At 39.4% G+C, this 17,559-nt stretch overlaps 1 protein-coding gene across 4 annotated transcripts; it reads right to left on the bottom strand.

Moving 5' to 3' along the window:
• Nucleotides 1-1,310: 1,310 nt before the first annotated feature.
• Nucleotides 1,311-17,098, bottom strand: LOC111339676 (TNF receptor-associated factor 2). 4 transcript variants are annotated; one of them, XM_088743165.1, is made up of 8 exons: nt 16,404-17,098; nt 6,530-6,727; nt 6,054-6,111; nt 5,542-5,646; nt 4,552-4,716; nt 4,255-4,332; nt 4,033-4,122; nt 1,311-2,584 (listed from the first exon to the last, which is right to left on the bottom strand). In XM_088743165.1, the coding sequence occupies exons 2-8, from the start codon at nt 6,673-6,675 to the stop codon at nt 1,517-1,519; spliced, it is 1,710 nt and encodes a 569-aa protein (XP_088599291.1). In that variant the 5' UTR covers nt 6,676-6,727; nt 16,404-17,098; the 3' UTR covers nt 1,311-1,516. The 4 variants fall into 4 exon arrangements, with proteins under 4 accessions (XP_088599291.1, XP_088599292.1, XP_022802119.2 ...); XM_088743166.1 differs by lacking the exon at nt 16,404-17,098 and adding an exon at nt 16,018-16,036; XM_022946384.2 differs by lacking the exon at nt 16,404-17,098 and having other exon boundaries at nt 6,530-6,888.
• Between the last annotated feature and the right edge of the window lie 461 nt (nt 17,099-17,559).

Raw genomic sequence — 17,559 nt, 5'->3', positions numbered from 1 at the left:
TCAATGTTGCTTTTGTTTTTCCAGAAAACTGGGAATGAATGAAATTGTAGGTAGAAAGTCAAGATCTCGAAAGAATTTACTCAGCACGCGACATCCACTTTACGAAGTTTAAGAGTGTTAGGCTTTTGTAGAGAAATGTCTAGCAATTCCACAACTTTTTTTAAATACATTGTTTTGCTAAAGCAAACAACATTGTGTATGATCGGGGAGCAATTTGTGCTTAAAATATGAATCGCTAGTGATAAAACTCAATCGTTAGTGCTAGCAGCAAATCGTAATTGTAAATCGTTTTAGTTGCTGTTGTAACATGGTCAATCGTCGACGCTGAACCTCAATCACTTGTGTTATTTCAGTAGACGCCATTTTAAGACTCCAGTTGAAAGCGACGATTAAACATCGCTGATGTTCCGAAGCAGATTGATAGAATTATCAATCGTAGTTTTAGAATCGATCGACAGTGTTAAACCCCTATCCCTTGTGTTATTTTTAAAATACAGCAATCGTGACAAGGTCAATCGACAGTGTTATCACCGATCGTTTGTTAAAAGTAGAAATCGCTACCGCAAAACATCAATCGGTTAATGCTAGTATCGATTTGCTATTGATTCTACCGTCGATTGCATCTACCCGATAAGCCATCATAAAATCCAAAAATATATTTGAATCGTAATTGTTTTTCTTTTACTTCAAGTTACAAATCCCGTTTAAAAACGAAAAAATTACAATTAGCCCAGAATAATTTGCAACCCAAGGTTCTTTGAGAAATCTAGTAGAATATGTCCTAAGATTTACTTACTTTGCGCTGATGATGCTTTGATGAAGCAAATTTCCCGTCCAGAGTTGACCAACCAAGTTCTGGTCCACAAAGTAAATGTAAAAATTTAACGTGAAAACAGTAGTTGACAAAATTAAAACAGCCAAACTGATAGTGAGTGAGTATCGTGGCATTGTCAGCCCTATCGAGGCGATTTTTTGCGTTTTCTTGTTAGTCACAGTGGCCAAAATTTATTGAATTATGCTTGAAAAACATCAACGCTGACACCTTATTTATGTTGACATGCTAATCATATTTTGAAAGGCAATATGAACTGAAGTCGTGAAAAGCATTAATCAAAATGTGTCTTCAATTTTTCAAAGTTTGAAACATGATACCCAAACATTATTCCCTGTATGATAAGGTTGCTATGGTATTCGACGGCATGGGAAACCCAAGTTGTTGGCCTGAGGTTCCGGTCATTCGAAACGGCATGGGAAGGGAGAATGTCATGGACGGGATTTTAGAGAAAGGAAAAACGCAGCAAAATAGCATATTCTCGCAACGTAGGTTTAATGACCTCAATTTCTACTCGTACCCAGGCAGTTGCCATGAGCTTTCCTGAAAGTTAAAATAGATGACAAATAAAATACCCTGAGCTTAAAAAGTGCAGTGGTTTGATTAACATAACATAAAGTAATTAAAGAAAATTTGTTTAGCCTTAACTGGAACCAACCAAAGGAAGAATGTTCGAGTTCTGCTTTACAGATCAGATGTATCCACAATTATTTTCAGGAACATGGCATCGTCCCTGACATATGCATGATTGTTCAGCTCAGCAAGCGAACAGAACATTGGACATCCACTGGCGATGTTAGTTTCTCTTCTTGGCCTCTGGAAGGATGAGCTGTTCGGATCAGGTCTGAAGGCGTCAATCACGTGTTCCACGTTATCTTGATCCAGCAACATGAACGTGACCTTCTGTCTGAATGGCCAGCGAAGCAGTGCGTCATACTGACCGCGCATGACTACAAAGAAGATCGAGATGTGGGTTCCTCTGCCCATTCCATCCCCGTTCAAGTAAATGCGGGCGCACATTTTGTAGCCATAGCGACTGGTGTAGAAACAAGGGCTATAGAAGGAGACTTGCTGTCCAGTGACTGCGTCATTTCGTTTGCGAGCGTAATCAGAAATCTTCCACAACAGCTGGCCATCGTAGCTTGAGAACTCTTGTTGTTTTACGTATTCCTCCAAATCAGCCAGGGTTACATTTCTAAGTGCCAGCGTGTGCTCGATAGATTCAATCCTTCGGTCATGCCTCCTAGAGCTCTCCTGGGTGGTATCAAGTTGTCTTTTCATATTACCCATGTCACGTCTAACTTCCTCCATTGTACGATTGTTCTCCACCAGAAGAACCTCGTGGTCAGCGGTTCGGTTTTCAACAACAGTGACCCTTCGTGTAATCTCAGGATTTTGAGCATCGCCACTGGACCCACTGGACCCACTGGCTATTTGAACGGAAGGACCAGCTCTTGAGAGATTTCCCGAAGCCACTTTTCTCTCCAAAGCGGTGATCCTTTCGCTCTGCTCTTGATGTTTTAGGATCAGATTTCTATTTTCACCCGCCTGTATTTGAATTTGAGAGACTAAATCTGTAATTACACTCTCGTAATTTGGAAGGATGTGCGGATCTCTGGACACGATTCTTGGATCTCGAATCAGCAATGCTTCTAGTTCTCTGCTAAATCGTAGGGCATGGCGCAAAATCAACGTTGTGTGGTAAGTGTTCATTTGCTCCAAATGTTCTTCTCTTTGCTCCCGGGTAAGGACCTAAATTGTATAAGAGAAAAGCGTGCATAAAACGTGGCGCTTCAGTTACCTACTTTTATAACTCTAAGTCAACAAATGAAAAAATACTTGAATGGACCGCTGAGGCAGGATAGTAATTTCTCAAAAATGAATCCATTTACGGTTTTCGAGTAAACTGAAAGGATTAGAATTACGTGGGGCTGAAATAAATACCTTTAATCAGTCCGATATTTTAAGATTGAATGGCGCCTGAGATCGAGCAAATTAATAGAACGACTAGTTCGTAGAAAGGTAATTTGGTAATATCAACTAGGTTGAAATTGTAAATTGGCTACCGTAAAGAGTTCAAAAGCTGACGTTTCGAGCGTTAGCCCTTCGTCAGAGCGAATGGAGGAATTGTGGGTTGCGTGTGGGTTTACATGCAGAAAGTGGAGCTACGCTATTGATGGGAACATGGTGACGAGAAGAACACGAATAAATTAGTAGAATGAAAAGCGTTCGTTTATACCTATGGGTTAAGAGTGTCGAATTGAAAGATAAACTTTTGTTCAAGAGTTTTATGACTTTCTGAACTACTTAAATGTAAGGAAGACCGCAGATTGCCATATGCTGCTTAGAATGATTAGGTAGATTAAAGTGTCTAGCGACTGGTTTTGATGCGTCCCTGTCATTCCTTTCTACGTCGCGAAGGTGTTCTCGGAATCGGAAAGTTTTGCATCGTGCGCAAGCGCATTTAAAGGTGCCGGGTTTGTCATTAGTTTGTAATGAACTTCTGCGGTCTTTCCTTACCGTTTAGGTAGCTTGGAAAGTCGTAAAATTCTTGAATAAAAGTTTATCTTTCAAATCGGGACTCTTAACCCCATAGGTATCAACGAACGCTTTTCATTCGTGTTTTTCTCGTCACCATGTTCCCACCAATGGCGTAGCTCCACTTTCTGCATAGAAAGCCACACGCAACCCACAATTCCTCCATTCGCTCTGACGAAGGGCTAACGCTCGAAACTTCAGCTTTTGAACTCTTTACGTTAGCCAATTTACAATTTCAACTTAGTTGATATTACCAAATTACCTTGTTACCCCCACCGACGTAGCACCACAGTTTCTTTAGAAACTTACCCCCTCCATTCATATAGCTCGTAGAAAGCGTGACAGGGTTATGAAACCCAATTGACAGAAAAAAAAAAGTGAGCCAATTCCGTAGACTCAAAAGAGGACTCTTCGGTGCATTAACCACTGCAACCATGCTGTTAGTGCCACGTCTCTAGTTAATACACAAACTTCATCATCCCTTTACTAACTTGTTGTTTGTTTGCTTGTTTCTTGTTTCTTGTTTCTTAGATTTGATTTCCCCTTTTTTCAGGAGGGTGGGGTGCAACTAGTTATGCCCTTGAACAAATTTGGGTAAACCTTCAAGATCCATAAACGGTTACATGACCTTCTTTAAAACAGAAATATTCTTCTCGCTATACCTCAGTTTCAGGGCAACCAATCTGTGAGAATGGACAGGGTCCCTGTATACCAGCACAGTCTCCAAGAAATGGATCCTGATGTTGTGTCAACTACAAAGAAAATAACGGGAAACGATTATGAGGGCAATTGAAAGAATCTCAAGCGGATATAAGATGTGCCAGCAGGCATGAATGGAAGCCCAATGTATTGCAAGATTCCGCTGATAAAATGCATATTCTTACCTTGGCTCTTTTAATGTCATCTTTACTGCATTTTTCACACTTAACAGGGTATGCTGGACATTCCTTCTCGTGGTGCAACTGAAAACGCAAAAAAATAGTTGACACAAACAATAATTAATAGTCAAATAAGAAATGTTGGCTACATATTTCAGAAAACAATGCCTCAGGGGCACTTCCAGAGGAACCCTTTTATGGCACTGAAACTTGAATTGCCTTCTGACTTTCGGTGAGGACTGATTGAAGTCAACATTAATCACAAGAATTACAGCGTGTCTTTTAATCACAAGAATTACATACCTTCATTGTGTTTAGTTTGATTTGTTTTTTGCAGAACCCACATGCTTCAAGCCTGCACTTGCACTCCTTCTCCAAGTGTTCAGTAAGATCTGCTTTCTTCACTAGTGCCCCACACTCAGGATGTACACATGGAACTTTAAGAAATTCACAGCTGACTGTGTGATTCTGCATCAAACCCAAATTACAAGAAATAGTAAGTAGTCAATCATGTGGATTACGTAGCAGAGGAATGTGTGGCACCTCTACTGCCTTCAGCATGTAAACAGAAACAACTGATACAAAAGATGAGCAATCAATTTACAAGGCTTCAAAGGCTGCTGGACTCCTTCAACAGCATGTACAGCTGTACAGATGTTAACTGAGTGAAACGGACAGTAAGATGAGCTTCTTGATTCTGCTCTATCTATTCTTAATTTACAACTGAGTGAAATATTTATTTCTGCAACCTACAACCTTTTGCATCACCTTTTCCACACAACATAAGTTTGTAAAAAAAATTAATCACCATTTGGTTACAGGTTACATCGGTGACTACATATTTTAAAAGGGTACTTGGGTTTTCTCAACTGAGTTGATAAGGAAGAGCCACAGTAAAGAGTGTCTAAAGCTGACGATTTGAGCGCTTGCACCTCATCAGAGTGAATTACCAAGGGCTAACCCTCAAAACGTCAGCTTTAGACATTCTTTTCAGAGGCTAATCTACATCATCAACTAAGTTGATCAAACCAAGGTATCTAGATATACTCCCCCACCGATGCAGCACCACAGTTTCTTAAAAAACTGTCGCCCTTTATACATATTTTAATATTTTGCCACACAGTACATGTTTTAAATGACAAAATTATTTTTCTTTTTGATTGCCCAATAAAGTACAGGTGTCAAAAAGCAAAATAAACAAACCAAAAACAATGTTAATTCTAACAAACAGTCATTCAAAGAGGAACATTACTGGACTCAAGACTTTAAACCAGCCATCAAGACAAATAGTACCTCCAAATATCGCACTTCCCCTTTCCATTTACATCCTTCTTCCATAAATGAGCAGTGCACAACCAATGTTTGAACTTCACGCCGCATGAAGTTATCAGGAAAGACCTCAGAAAAAAGGGCTAAGAAATCAAATTCTACACTACTAAACAGCCATACATAGACTTTCCATCTAAGTAATTGCTTAACAATCATATCCTGAATATCTAAAATAAATTAAAACAACACAAGAAATCTGATGTTTGTTTTATAGTATGAAAACCAATGTTCCCATCATGGACTGTGGTCTTACTCCAACAAACATTCGATCAAAGGTTCCATTATCATTTTCTTCCAAGTGTTTGATCATCATCATCATTACTTATTTTGACATTCTTTTCCCTGAATCATGAATTCTAATTGATAAAAGTCTTTCAAAAGAAGGTTAAAGGTTGTCATGACTGGAGAAAACAGGAAGCAAGTATGCTACCTACAAGTGTTGTGTAACGTAAGTCTCTTGATCTGATGTGCCTTACCTCATGTGGAAGGAGAACTTGTTGATCTTGGACACAGGTCATATTTAATGTTCCATTTCTAGATGATTCATTATAAATTCGATTAGTAATCATCTTTTTAAGAAGTTTGGGCGAAATATTCAATGTTTCACAGTATTAAAAATATATAAAATGAATTGATTACAATAAGGTCCATGACCGTTTGTTTTCGTTAATTTGGAGGTGAGCAGACATTTGACTCATTCGTTCTTTTCAAAGCGTGGCACACAGTTTTAAATAGAAAAAAAATGAAGGATTTCTTTTGGCCAATTCAACATGATTGAAGGCCTTCACTTGGTAATAAGTTAACAGTGACACAAAATCTTCCCTTTCCTTGCATTCATGGAGGCGAAAACCACAAACCGTGTTCTAAAGTCAAGTTTTTGAACTTGTTGTCTGATTATTATAAGCTTACTGCGGATCGGAAGTAAAAATATTAAATTACTTATCACACGTACAAACACAAATTTCCAAGGCAAGATTGACAATAAAAATGTCCACATTTGGTCTGAATAGCGTCCTTTAGAAGAAATGTGCACGAGTTACAAAGGTATTTTATTCCAAGTGCTTCTTTGTCTGCGTTCGCCAAACGATATCCCGGCATCTCTGATGCAGAGTCAAAATGTCAAGTGACCTCCCGTCTTCCTCTGTGGAATCTATCAAAATAAAACATGGAGAAACATAATTTTAAAGTACCTATTTGTATCTTACATCCTTCATGGTCAAACAACTCTTGAAATCCAAAACAAACAAAAACGCGCGATGACTCTAGTACTGGGGTAGAGAGGTTGCCATTTTTTGTCAATTTCACCGCTGTCAATAGCATCAGCGCCATAATTAAATATGGGGACTAAAGTTGGTTTCTTGACCACACCAACCGTGAGACATATCAGGGGGTCCTGTGACTGCAACATTGAGGAGTATTTCTGATCAAGCATGATTCAGGAAAGCATATCTAAGTGGACTGTCCTGGACGAGTAGGGATCCTAGTGGTGCCCCTCAGGGCGTTGGATTCATCCTTACGTCTTATGACCTCGGCTCAATATCATTTTCTTATATGCCCTAGAGGTTGAAAGGAAGGTTCTGTCTAATAAAGAATTGAATATCATCAAGAGAAATAATGAGACACGTTATTCTTTTTGACATCATTTAAACAATTGTTGATTAAGAAAGATTAGAAACTGTTTAGAAAAGGAGGATAAACTACTAACTTAGCACAGTACGAGAATTAAACAAGGATATTAGCTTGAAATTTGGGCTCAAAAATTTTCATTGTCCTTCCTTTAAAACGAAGTAAGGGTGTTACATTAGGCTTTCCTAGTTTGAGCACTCTGGCATGGCTTAGACGATACCACAAATGTGGGATCGTTTGGAGTAATCACATCGGTTCTCCCCCATCCTAGCATCAGCACTGTACTGATGAGGCCCAGAAGGCCAAAACAGTACTGATTGCAGTTAGTTATAAATATATAACTAATTTATTGTTTCTAGTCTGTATATATATATATAAACAGACTAGCAGAAGTCGTGGCTGTGAAAAAGTGCTCGATGCGGGTTGCAGAGCGTTTCAATAGCGGTTATAAATTAATGACAGGAAGATCGCTTCACCGTTACTCTGAGTTTCACGGAGCTTGCGCTGCGATCGTCAGACGGTTTATTGTCGATGGAAAACATACCGTGCTGTAAAGTCAATTTATAAATAGAAAATATAGTTAAAATAATAGGAAGCAATTAAGAAGACAAAAGGAATTTCTATTGGTTTCGCAAGTAGAACTTGTTTTCATGGCGGCACTTGGAAATGAGTTCTTATCGTTTGTTTAATGAAGTGAATTTGTCCGCGGTGATAATGAGGAATTTTTCGGCAAGGCAGAGGTTGCATGTTCTTGAATTTCCTTCGTAAGATGCGGCTTTGTGGATTGTCGACCAATGAATGGAGCAGGGAGTGTTGGTGCTCTTAAGTTCCCAAATGTATTTGGATAGCTCGGTGCTGCTAGTGTAGGCTTTGTTTCGGAATGAGAGGGAATGCTGCGTGTATCTTTGTTTAAAAGAATTTTCTGTTAGGCCGACGTAGTTTTTGCCCGTTTGGTCTTTGTTTGTGGTGACTTTAGCTTTGTAAATTAAGGAGGAAGCAAGGCAGTTGTTCTGTGAGGGACAACTGCCTCGCTTCCTAGTTAATTTACAAGGCTAAAGTCACCACAAACAAAGACCAAACGGGCAAAAACTACGTCGGCCTTCTGTAAGGGACAGGCTTGTTTTACTCTGCAGTTGCACTTGCAGTCTTGGCTAGTCGCGGGGGGGTTCAGGATTTTCTGATTGTGCCTCCTGATAATAGAATCCATGTTGTCCATACAACTGTAGCTGACTGCGATGGTGTTTTTGTTAAAGATTTTGTGGTATTTGTGAGAGGTGGGGAAGTGCTTCTGAACAAGTGTAAGGAAAGTTTTACCGACGTTAGTTTGGACGTTTTTGCTGAAGGGGGTGGGGGGGGGTTGAACCAGATTATCTGTCTTCTTCTTTTTTTTGAGCAGTCACGGGAACTAGGGGGGGAAGGTGTGGTGGCTTGAAGTAGGAGAGATGGGTGTTATATCCGTTTGATTTCAGGGCGTCTTCGTATGTGGGCTTGGCCTTGTTGAATACATCTTCGTTACAGGAGAGGTCACAGATACGCCGGTTAATAGGCTGTGGAAGGTGCTTGATGATGGAAGGGGGATGGTTGGATTTAGCATGGACGTAGAGGGGATCGTTGTTGGGTTTTCTGTAAGGGCATTATGTTCCTTTCGTTAGATTTAGTGAGACGTCGAGGAAGTTGACTGTTTTTAAGTTGGTGTTTATGGAGATTAAAAGGCCGTATTGTTTGAAATGGGCTAATGTTGTTTTCCTAAAGCGGTCCGCCTCCGGGCCTGATGCGTTCTTTAGTGAGGCCGTCGTCTCTGCAGAGGCCGATGTTGGTGTTACTGCTCAAAAAAAAAAGAAGAAGAGTTCGTTACGCTTGTTGAGTGTTGATCACTCAACAAGCGTAACTTGTCTCTTCCTGCCGACACAGAAACAAAGCCCTCCTACGCAAAAGTTGACTTGACACTTTTCACACTGCATAAACCATGTTATTTAGCAATTAGTGTAGTATATAGGCGATGGTATCGCATTGTTCTGCCATTAAAATCCCCTGATGAGTGGGCAACCACGAAACAGGTCTGTAGGCATGTATATGTAGTCGTATTTTTTTCGCCTGCCACACATTATACCCGCTCTACTATTTGTATCGAGCACTGTTTCACGGACACCAAGTTTAATCCCTATATTTAACAATTATTCGCCGAAGAGGAGGTGAATATCGTCGAATAATCCCCGAGACGAGGTCGAGGGCTTTATTCGACAATATTCACCGAACCTGAGGCGAATAATTGTTTTAATATAATTTAAGGGCTGAACAACAGAGAAATTTCTAAAATCAGAACATTTTAGTAACATTTATGAACATTTCATTTTAACGTTTTATGTAGACCGCGTGGAGCGGTTTATATAGCGCCATATAAGGAACCGCTCGACCAATCAGATTGCTAGAAACTCTATGCTCAGTTCTGAAATTATACTAAATATATATATATATATAAATTCTGTATACGAGGGAAACCCTGACCCTGTACACCCCAAATAATCATACTAATAGAATAAACGTTTGAAAAGAAAATTTGCCCTGAGCGGGATTTGAACCCACGTCCGCCTGTTACTAGTCAGGTGTGATGACCACTACACTATCAGGACAACCATGCTGGCAACACGGCAATCGAAGATGTTGTTTACGTAATCGGAGACGTGGTCTACCGGGAAACTTAATTTTCATTATATATATATATGTATATCATGATATATATATAGATAGATAGATTTGTAGACAAGGAGTACTTGGTCGAAGACATTTATTGCTACTCAGAGTTTCATGCTCCTTGCGATGAAAGGACACATCCTTAAATGTGTCGTTTCGTGGGCCAGCATGACGGATGGACATTTTCATGTGCGATGAGTAGCGATATATTAAACTGAGCTGTATGGAAGGCACAATATGGCACTCTCTCTCCGATGAATTGCCGTTGAAAGAAGAACTCAAGATGGCCGCTGCCGGAAACGTGCCACGTGCAAAGACTTAGTAATCTTCAAAGCTGACAATATTCGATGGCAAAATCATCTTTACCACCTCGGATGGCTAGATGGTTGTGGCCTACGCTTTCCTGATAGTTAGTGGCGTCCAATATTAAGATGTAATGTGCATGCCAGATGGATGTAGAACAAGGCAGGCGGTCATCCTCCGGAAAATGGTATTTGGCCCAATTCTCTTCAATGACTTGAATGTTAGACTTCAAGACAACGGTGATAACGATGACGATGACGATGAGGGTAAGGATAATGATAATGATGATTAGGTGAATAACGACAATGATGCGAGTTATGGCGATGGTAATAGCTGAGAAAGGAACAATCCATCAAAGAGACTCCTATCACGCTCTGAACTTACGCTAAGGATGGGCTTGGTTATTATGTGGCCCCACCATTATGTCATAAATCAATGTTTCCAGCTACTGGAAAAGTGGCCGCGTCGCAGAGAGCCTTCACTACAGCCCTAATCATCTTATCCTGGGTTTGAGTGACATGTCCGGCTGCACTGCAGGCTACCGGAGAAGGATCTTTCTTACCGAATATGCTTTACTTAGCTGCAGGAACATTCCTGACAATGATTTTGCGCTCAAGGATTCCGTTTCCCACCTTTGTAACGAGAGGAAGTTTATCTTACTCTCGCGAGGCGATGGCCAATGATCTAGATTGGTGGTTCGACAATTAAGTCTAGAATAACAAAAACTCCTTGTGCGCCAAAAGTCTATTTAGGTTTGGGATCTTTGGGTAAGCTGCGAAATGTCTGCAGCATCGTCTCCTCAGAGAATACTCCCTTGTTTACTGAGGGAAAGACTTCAGATAATCTGCATTTTGAACTGCCCCATTTCAATGAAGGCATTAAGGGAAAAAGAATTTTATCACCACAACATACAATCCGAGGAAACGCACCGAAATTAGAATCTGCTCCAGAAAACTTACATTGCGTGAAAAAACGCAGTCCTCGTGGGTTATTTATATTTCCACTTGGATCGAATATTCTTTATTGCGCCTAATACACAATAAACCGAGAGTCTGTTGCGACCTGTCTGGCGATTTGGTAGTTTAATAAGTGGCTATATTTAGTTATCGTCTATAAATAATGTGCCAATTCCATCACAGCTGAGTTCGGATGGCAAAATATTTTCTGCAATAATTCTTTAAAGCTGAAGCCTGCTAAAAATTTAAGAAACTACCTCGCAACTTTAAATGTTCTATTTCCACCAAGTTTTAAAAGAACTAGCTCCTGCTTTTCACTCCGGGTTCATCGAATTTCGAGTTGTTGATGTGCTTCAATGCATTCGAAAGGCTAGTAACTTCTCTCATGCTCTACAAACTTCGACGGCCTTGTTTTGTGCATCTCGAAAACTTTAAGTAGAAATATCTTTGAGTTTTGCGTTTGTTATGCGGTTAGTCTCTTTCCTTCAATTCTGTTGTTTTTCTTTCTTACGAATTTACAGTTTGTGCTCCCTTCCCTGACGCTTCGTGAGTATAAAAAAATTAGCCAAGCTACGTAATAAAGCTGACCTCAACACCAAAACACCTAAAATATAGCGTGAATCAACAATAAAACTGATAATTAACAATCGATGAAATGCTTGTCATTTGGCAATGAGCCTCTAATATATCTCATTTAGTAGTTCCCAGCTTTTTATCAATATGTTTACAGATTATTCTACAGCAACAGTTTCCTGAAATAGTCCTGTATGTATTTCTATCCACTTAACTATGTACTAAACTATCTAAAATTATCAACCAGAACTCTCAAGGCGCACAATCAAGTAGAACCACTCTAAGCAGAGCTCCTAAAAAAAAAAGCGTTACCTGTTTGTTCAATGTCTACCCCTGCTTTGTGTTCCACATTCCCCTAATTTTCATTGAGCAACATTGTGATGAGATAATATAAATGATCATATTTTGACAAGAACATCGTCTGATAAGCTTGACCTTGACAGAAGAATATGGATTAATTTACGGAAAGTTTCAGAAAGTTCCGAGTCTAGCACAATCTTATTGTTAGGGAGTGCTGCCATTATTTATGTTCTAGTGGTAATCCATAAACAAATGGGTCTACGGCAGCATCACAACATATTGTAGAATTAAAAGACTTCAAAAGCTGCAAACTTGGTCCCGTCATTGTCCTGATTTGACGAAACATCTTCCATTTATAAATTGTGTCTGTACCTTGAGCGAACAGGCATTTGTTTATGCAGAATAATCCGAAAGAGGCAAGGTCAGTCTTGTTGGTAATGGCGTGACAAATGAATTACCTCAAGAAATCCCTCTAACTGATCTATAGTCGTTGGCAACTTTACTGGATTGCTGGATATATTATGCATTGCACACTGAAACTTGAGATTTTTAAGAATTAATCGCTACAATCCTGTCAACACAATTAAGACAATGACTTTTGTGAGGTACAGTCAGGTAAATAAGTAAGTAACTACGCAGGTACCTATGTACAATTACAAGTATGCGAGTAAGTATGCGAGTAAGTATGCAAGTAATTAAGAAAGCAAATACTACTTATTTGCTTGCATACTTTCCTCCTTGCTTACTTATCTGAGATAAGTATGCCAGTAGGAAAGTATGCAAGCAAATAAGTTTGCGAGTTAGTAAGTCAGTATGCTAGTAAGTAAGAATGCAAGTGATTAAGTATGCAAGTAAGTATGCCTGTAGGTAAGCATGCAAGTGAGTAAAAATGCAAGTAAGCACGCTAGTGAGTATGTAAGAGTGCAAGAAAGCAAGTGTGCAAGTAAGTATGCAAGTGAGTTAGTTTGAAAGTAAGTTTGCGAGTAAGTATGCAATTAAGTATGTAATTAAAGTGGCCCCTGAGGCGAAAATTGACCATTTTATTTTTGCCTAAATTGTTTGCACAATGTTGAATTGGGTCAAGGTAAGACCCTTTTTGCCATTAAAAACTCAAAAAAAACCTTCGATGACCAATTTTTACCGCTTCAAAGTCGTCCAAAAATCGTCCGCCATTGCTAAAAACATGTTTCAGCCGAGCCCGCAAAAACGTCATCATGACGTCAAAGGCTCAACAAACTTATGCTTTGCTTTGTCACAACTCTCTTTGTTCGCTGCACAGAGAATCACACATATTACTTTTTTGAGAACTGTTTCGTTGTCAGTCGGGAAATGTCGACTTTTTCAGACGATGAATTGTCCCAGAAATCATCGGAAGCTTCTGTGGATAGTTTTGCGCCGACAAACGATGAATTTTTGCCATGCGAATAAAGATAAACACAGAACGGCACGGACTCCCCATGTGGCTTTTGTGGTCGGATCGCTCTCAACTGTATTTTTGCTTGTCGTAAGGGATTTTCCTTTTTTGTAAGAAATAATCGGGTGATTAGTAAAAATAATTTTCGGCAATGGCTAATTGTGTATCCGAAGGCGGATATTGGGAGTTTGTGAAAGCCATTTCTAAGCCATCAATGTGTTTTCCCCGATGCATTTGGTCAATGATCTCATTAACTCTTTCCTACGTGTTTTTTACTATCGGTGCTTTGCGATGTTTGAAGTGAAATCTGTCGTTGAGATGCACTTTGGCCTCTTTTGTTTTTTCTGTCTTATTCATGATGATTATTGTTGTGTTGCTTCGGTGAGGTTTAAAGTAGAGTTTGTGTCACCTCTTTTAGAGCCGTGACCTCATTGCGTTACACAGCATTTTTTGGCTTAGATGCAGTCTGCAAGTAGCGTTATGACAATTTTACAAGTAGCTGTGAAGGGCGCTAGAAGACTGAACCGGTGGGATTCAGTTTGATATGAAACAGAAGTGGTTCTTTGTTTTGTCCGTGAAAGGTGTAACGGAGGCGCATTTGTCTTGCGAATAAATCTCGCAAAAGTTGGCCTGATTTTAAATTCGTTTGTCACGAGCGTTGGGATGAATTTGAGACCCTTTGATAGCACGCTTACTTGGCTGTCAGATGGTTGATAGTTTGACAGGTTTTTAAAGAAATTTTCATTTTCTCGGTTTTTTGGCTGCAAGCCTACATTTTAAAGTGTTTTTACGCTTTGTGTTTTAAGCTGTTTGTTCTGCTTTCGCTGATATTAAGGCCAACTTTTTTTAGAATCAGAGAACACAATTATATTTTTCATCTCTTTTATATAAAAGTGAGCTCTTTGAGGTCAGAAATCTCAATCCTCAATTCGACTATTTTATCATTCTTATTTACAATGTTTACCGAGTACTTTCCTTTGTGTAAGGTATTCTGCCAGAGAGTTGTTAAAGGTGGACATTGATCAGCTCATATGTAAAGGTGACAAAAACCGCGGAGGTTCGTAGACTTCGCTTTCCGGCGTCGAGATCGCACTGAGGACGGTTTTTCTTGTCCCTTCTCTTCTTGAACGGTAGGCACTGAACCCGACAGAATTCTTCACCTAGATCCTTCAAAGTACTCAGATCTCTCGAAACAGTCCTCCGAGAAGTGTTCGGAGTAGATCACAAATATTTCTGTAGGATTGAAGCTTACTCGGCGAGGTCGCACAAATCGCATCCGTTTTTCCCGCTCTGATCTATTTGCAAGGCTCCGATGCAGAGAAATACCTGCAGCATGGTCTGCACGATTACTTCAGCTTTGAATTACGCAGCGATGCCCAGTCATTTTTGTTTAGTTTTTGTAAGAATAGAGTAAAGCACTCTGTTATGTTTGCTTGACATTTTGCCACGTGAGATTTTCGCGTTGAGCTTTTGAGTCCTGCGATCAACTTCCGGAACATGATCAAATAATGGCGGACTCGAAATCGTGAATTTAACGGCCCGAAAAAAGATATTTCTGGTGCTCGGTCTAAACTGAAATTGGCAGAGTAGGTGAAGGGGACACACTGAACACGAAAATGGAAAAAAACGAGGTACGATAATTTTGATCTCAGGGGCACTTCAAGTAAGTATGCAATTTAACATGCTAGTTAGTAATTAAGTAAGCAACCTAGTAAGTTTCCGACAAATCCCTCCGCTTTTTTAACAATCACCTAAATACCGTATCCCATTTCAAGTGTTACACATTTCTCATCATTTACCAGGCATTCAGATGCCACGGACAATTTATAGAACCTTCTTACAGAAACTGAAATCATGGTTGTATAGTCAAGCTAACCGAAATCCCTCTATTATTTTCGCTTAATAATTGTATATTTATAAATAAACAAACATTCATAGCTGCTATTTAAACCAGTGATTTCTTTAGATTGTTTAAAATTACCACAATCATCTTGCCTACCTAAGTTTCCCTATTTCTCCTTTTTAATGCTGTCAGACTCAGAAGTAAGTTTGTTGTCTTAAAGGAGCTCAAATAAGTTAAGTAAAGCAAACCATCAAAATTGATTTTATAGGTGAGTTTAGATTATTCTCTTTAAGAAGTTATCCAAGTTTGTAAACTTATGAAGGTACAACTAACAGCAAACCTGAGTGCCTTCATGAAACTGTGTTAGTAAAATGACTAACCAAATGTTATGAAAGAAGTCAGAATGGTGGGGCAACCCGTATAAGAAATATAATTTGTTTGAATTCTCAAACTGAAATACAGTAATGCATGAGTGATTTCACATAACTAGTGTAGCTTATAGTACTGAACTCCATGAGCAACTTTAGAAACGCATGACTAAATTTCACAAAGTCTTTATGTAGTTCGAAAGTGACGCTTAGCCACGTGGTTTCTAACTTCAGCGAATAGATATAGAATTTTTGGTTAATCAGACAAAAATCATTGTATAATAATGATCAGCAAAAGAAATCAGCAAGTTCTCGTTACTTCAACATTAAACATAGACGAGTTCACCCTAAAGATTTTTAACTTACCAGAGGTTACCTCAGTTATAGTTAACTTGGGATTTTAAGGACTTCGCTAAACCCCGATGCATTGTGGGGGAAAGAAAGTTTATCAGAATAAAAGAAAAGCAGTCTCAGAACTCATTGGACTCTTAAGTCTCATTTCTGACAAATCTCAGTAATCTTGATCGAGAGCCGGCTTCGTATAATCTCCTTTAGTTTCTTTCAGTGCCTATCGTCTAAATTTCAGTGGACTAGTTACTCTCATTGGACTAGTCATAGTCTCAGTGGACTAGTCATTCCCAGTGGAAGAGTCATTCTATTGAAATGAATTCAAACTTCACACCGACAGTAAATAGAATACTGAAAGAAATTGTATGATCGCCATAATCGCTTGGGTATAAAAATATTTTTACCTTTTTTAAAGCGCAGTCTTCTCGGCTGTCGAAGTCGGTGACGCATATATTTTTGCATTGTCGTGATGGACGTAATATGGAAAGGACGTTTCGTGGGTTGGTGGCTTTCTTGAGTTTTACTTCCCACACGCACGCGAATGTCTTCCTCAAACCTCTTGAAATAAAATTAAACGATAACATCTTGCTGCTTGGTTTTTCCATCTACCTTCTCTTGCCCAGCTGAGGCAGAGGTTTAACTTCTTCACGAGCGAAGACTCAAGGTTCGTCTATCGTACGTCGTCACGTCATTGTTATGTGCGAGATTTTTCGAAGGGCAGAACTTAATCCAATTGGGTGGCTTCTGTGGGTGACAATTTTTGTTGTTTAATTTTTTCACTTGCCATCGTTGAGTTGATAAGAGCCTGTAAGCGAGCTGAAAAAGAAGCCATACAGTATTCCACCCGATCGATGGAAGATCACATCCTGAACAAGGTGAAACAAGTAAGAGGCTGGAATGCCAAGTGAGACATTGAGTCTTTTTCAGCGGAATGCGAATTTCGACTAAAACGCCAAGATGAAAAGTCTCAGTTGTATCGCGATTGCTGACCGGTTATTCGATCTCTGCGTCGTACATCGATCACCAATCTCATATTCATCGCCAAACAAACAGGGAAAATATCTCATTCGTAAATAACAATGATATTATATGTTGAATAAGGTCACATGCTCTTCACGGATATATTGATTATGTAAGTAACGCAATCAAAGTAGAATTTATTATTTCAGAGAGCTGGTCGGTTCTCACATAGAGTAGTTAACTGATAAATTTTTATCAAATCTCGCAGACCATAATCATTGTTCATTTGCGGCGTAATTACTAAAAGAAGGAATGACCTAAAACCACCTACAACCACCTACAACCATCTAAAACCACCTACAACCACCTACAACCACCTACAACCATCTAAAACCACCTACAACCACCCCAAACCACCTACAACCACCCCAAACCACCTACAACCACCTTCAGAATACTACTGTGTGACAATTTGTGACAATTTAAATGCACACCGGAAATGTTGCTGTCTAAAAATATCAATGAGTTAAAGGTGTTGGCAGGCTAAATACACCTCATAGTCTCGCGACGCTGTGATACGAGACCTTATTAATGGCTTTG

The sequence above is a fragment of the Stylophora pistillata genome, chromosome 13 (assembly GCF_964205215.1).
Source record: "Stylophora pistillata chromosome 13, jaStyPist1.2, whole genome shotgun sequence".
NCBI classification, from domain to species: Eukaryota; Metazoa; Cnidaria; class Anthozoa; order Scleractinia; family Pocilloporidae; genus Stylophora; species Stylophora pistillata.
This window is presented reverse-complemented; position numbering and strand designations above follow the sequence as displayed.

Excerpts from the sequence above, each read along its gene's own strand:
- LOC111339676 (XM_088743165.1), bottom strand. The coding sequence starts at position 6,675 with ATGCCGGGATATCGTTTGGCGAACGCAGACAAAGAAGCACTTGGAATA. Across the intron at positions 6,112-6,529 it reads TGCCTTGGAAATTTGTGTTT|AAATGGAACATTAAATATGA; the intron begins GTACGTGTGATA and ends TGAATCATCTAG. Across the intron at positions 2,585-4,032 it reads TTGGTTGCCCTGAAACTGAG|GTCCTTACCCGGGAGCAAAG; the intron begins GTATAGCGAGAA and ends TATACAATTTAG.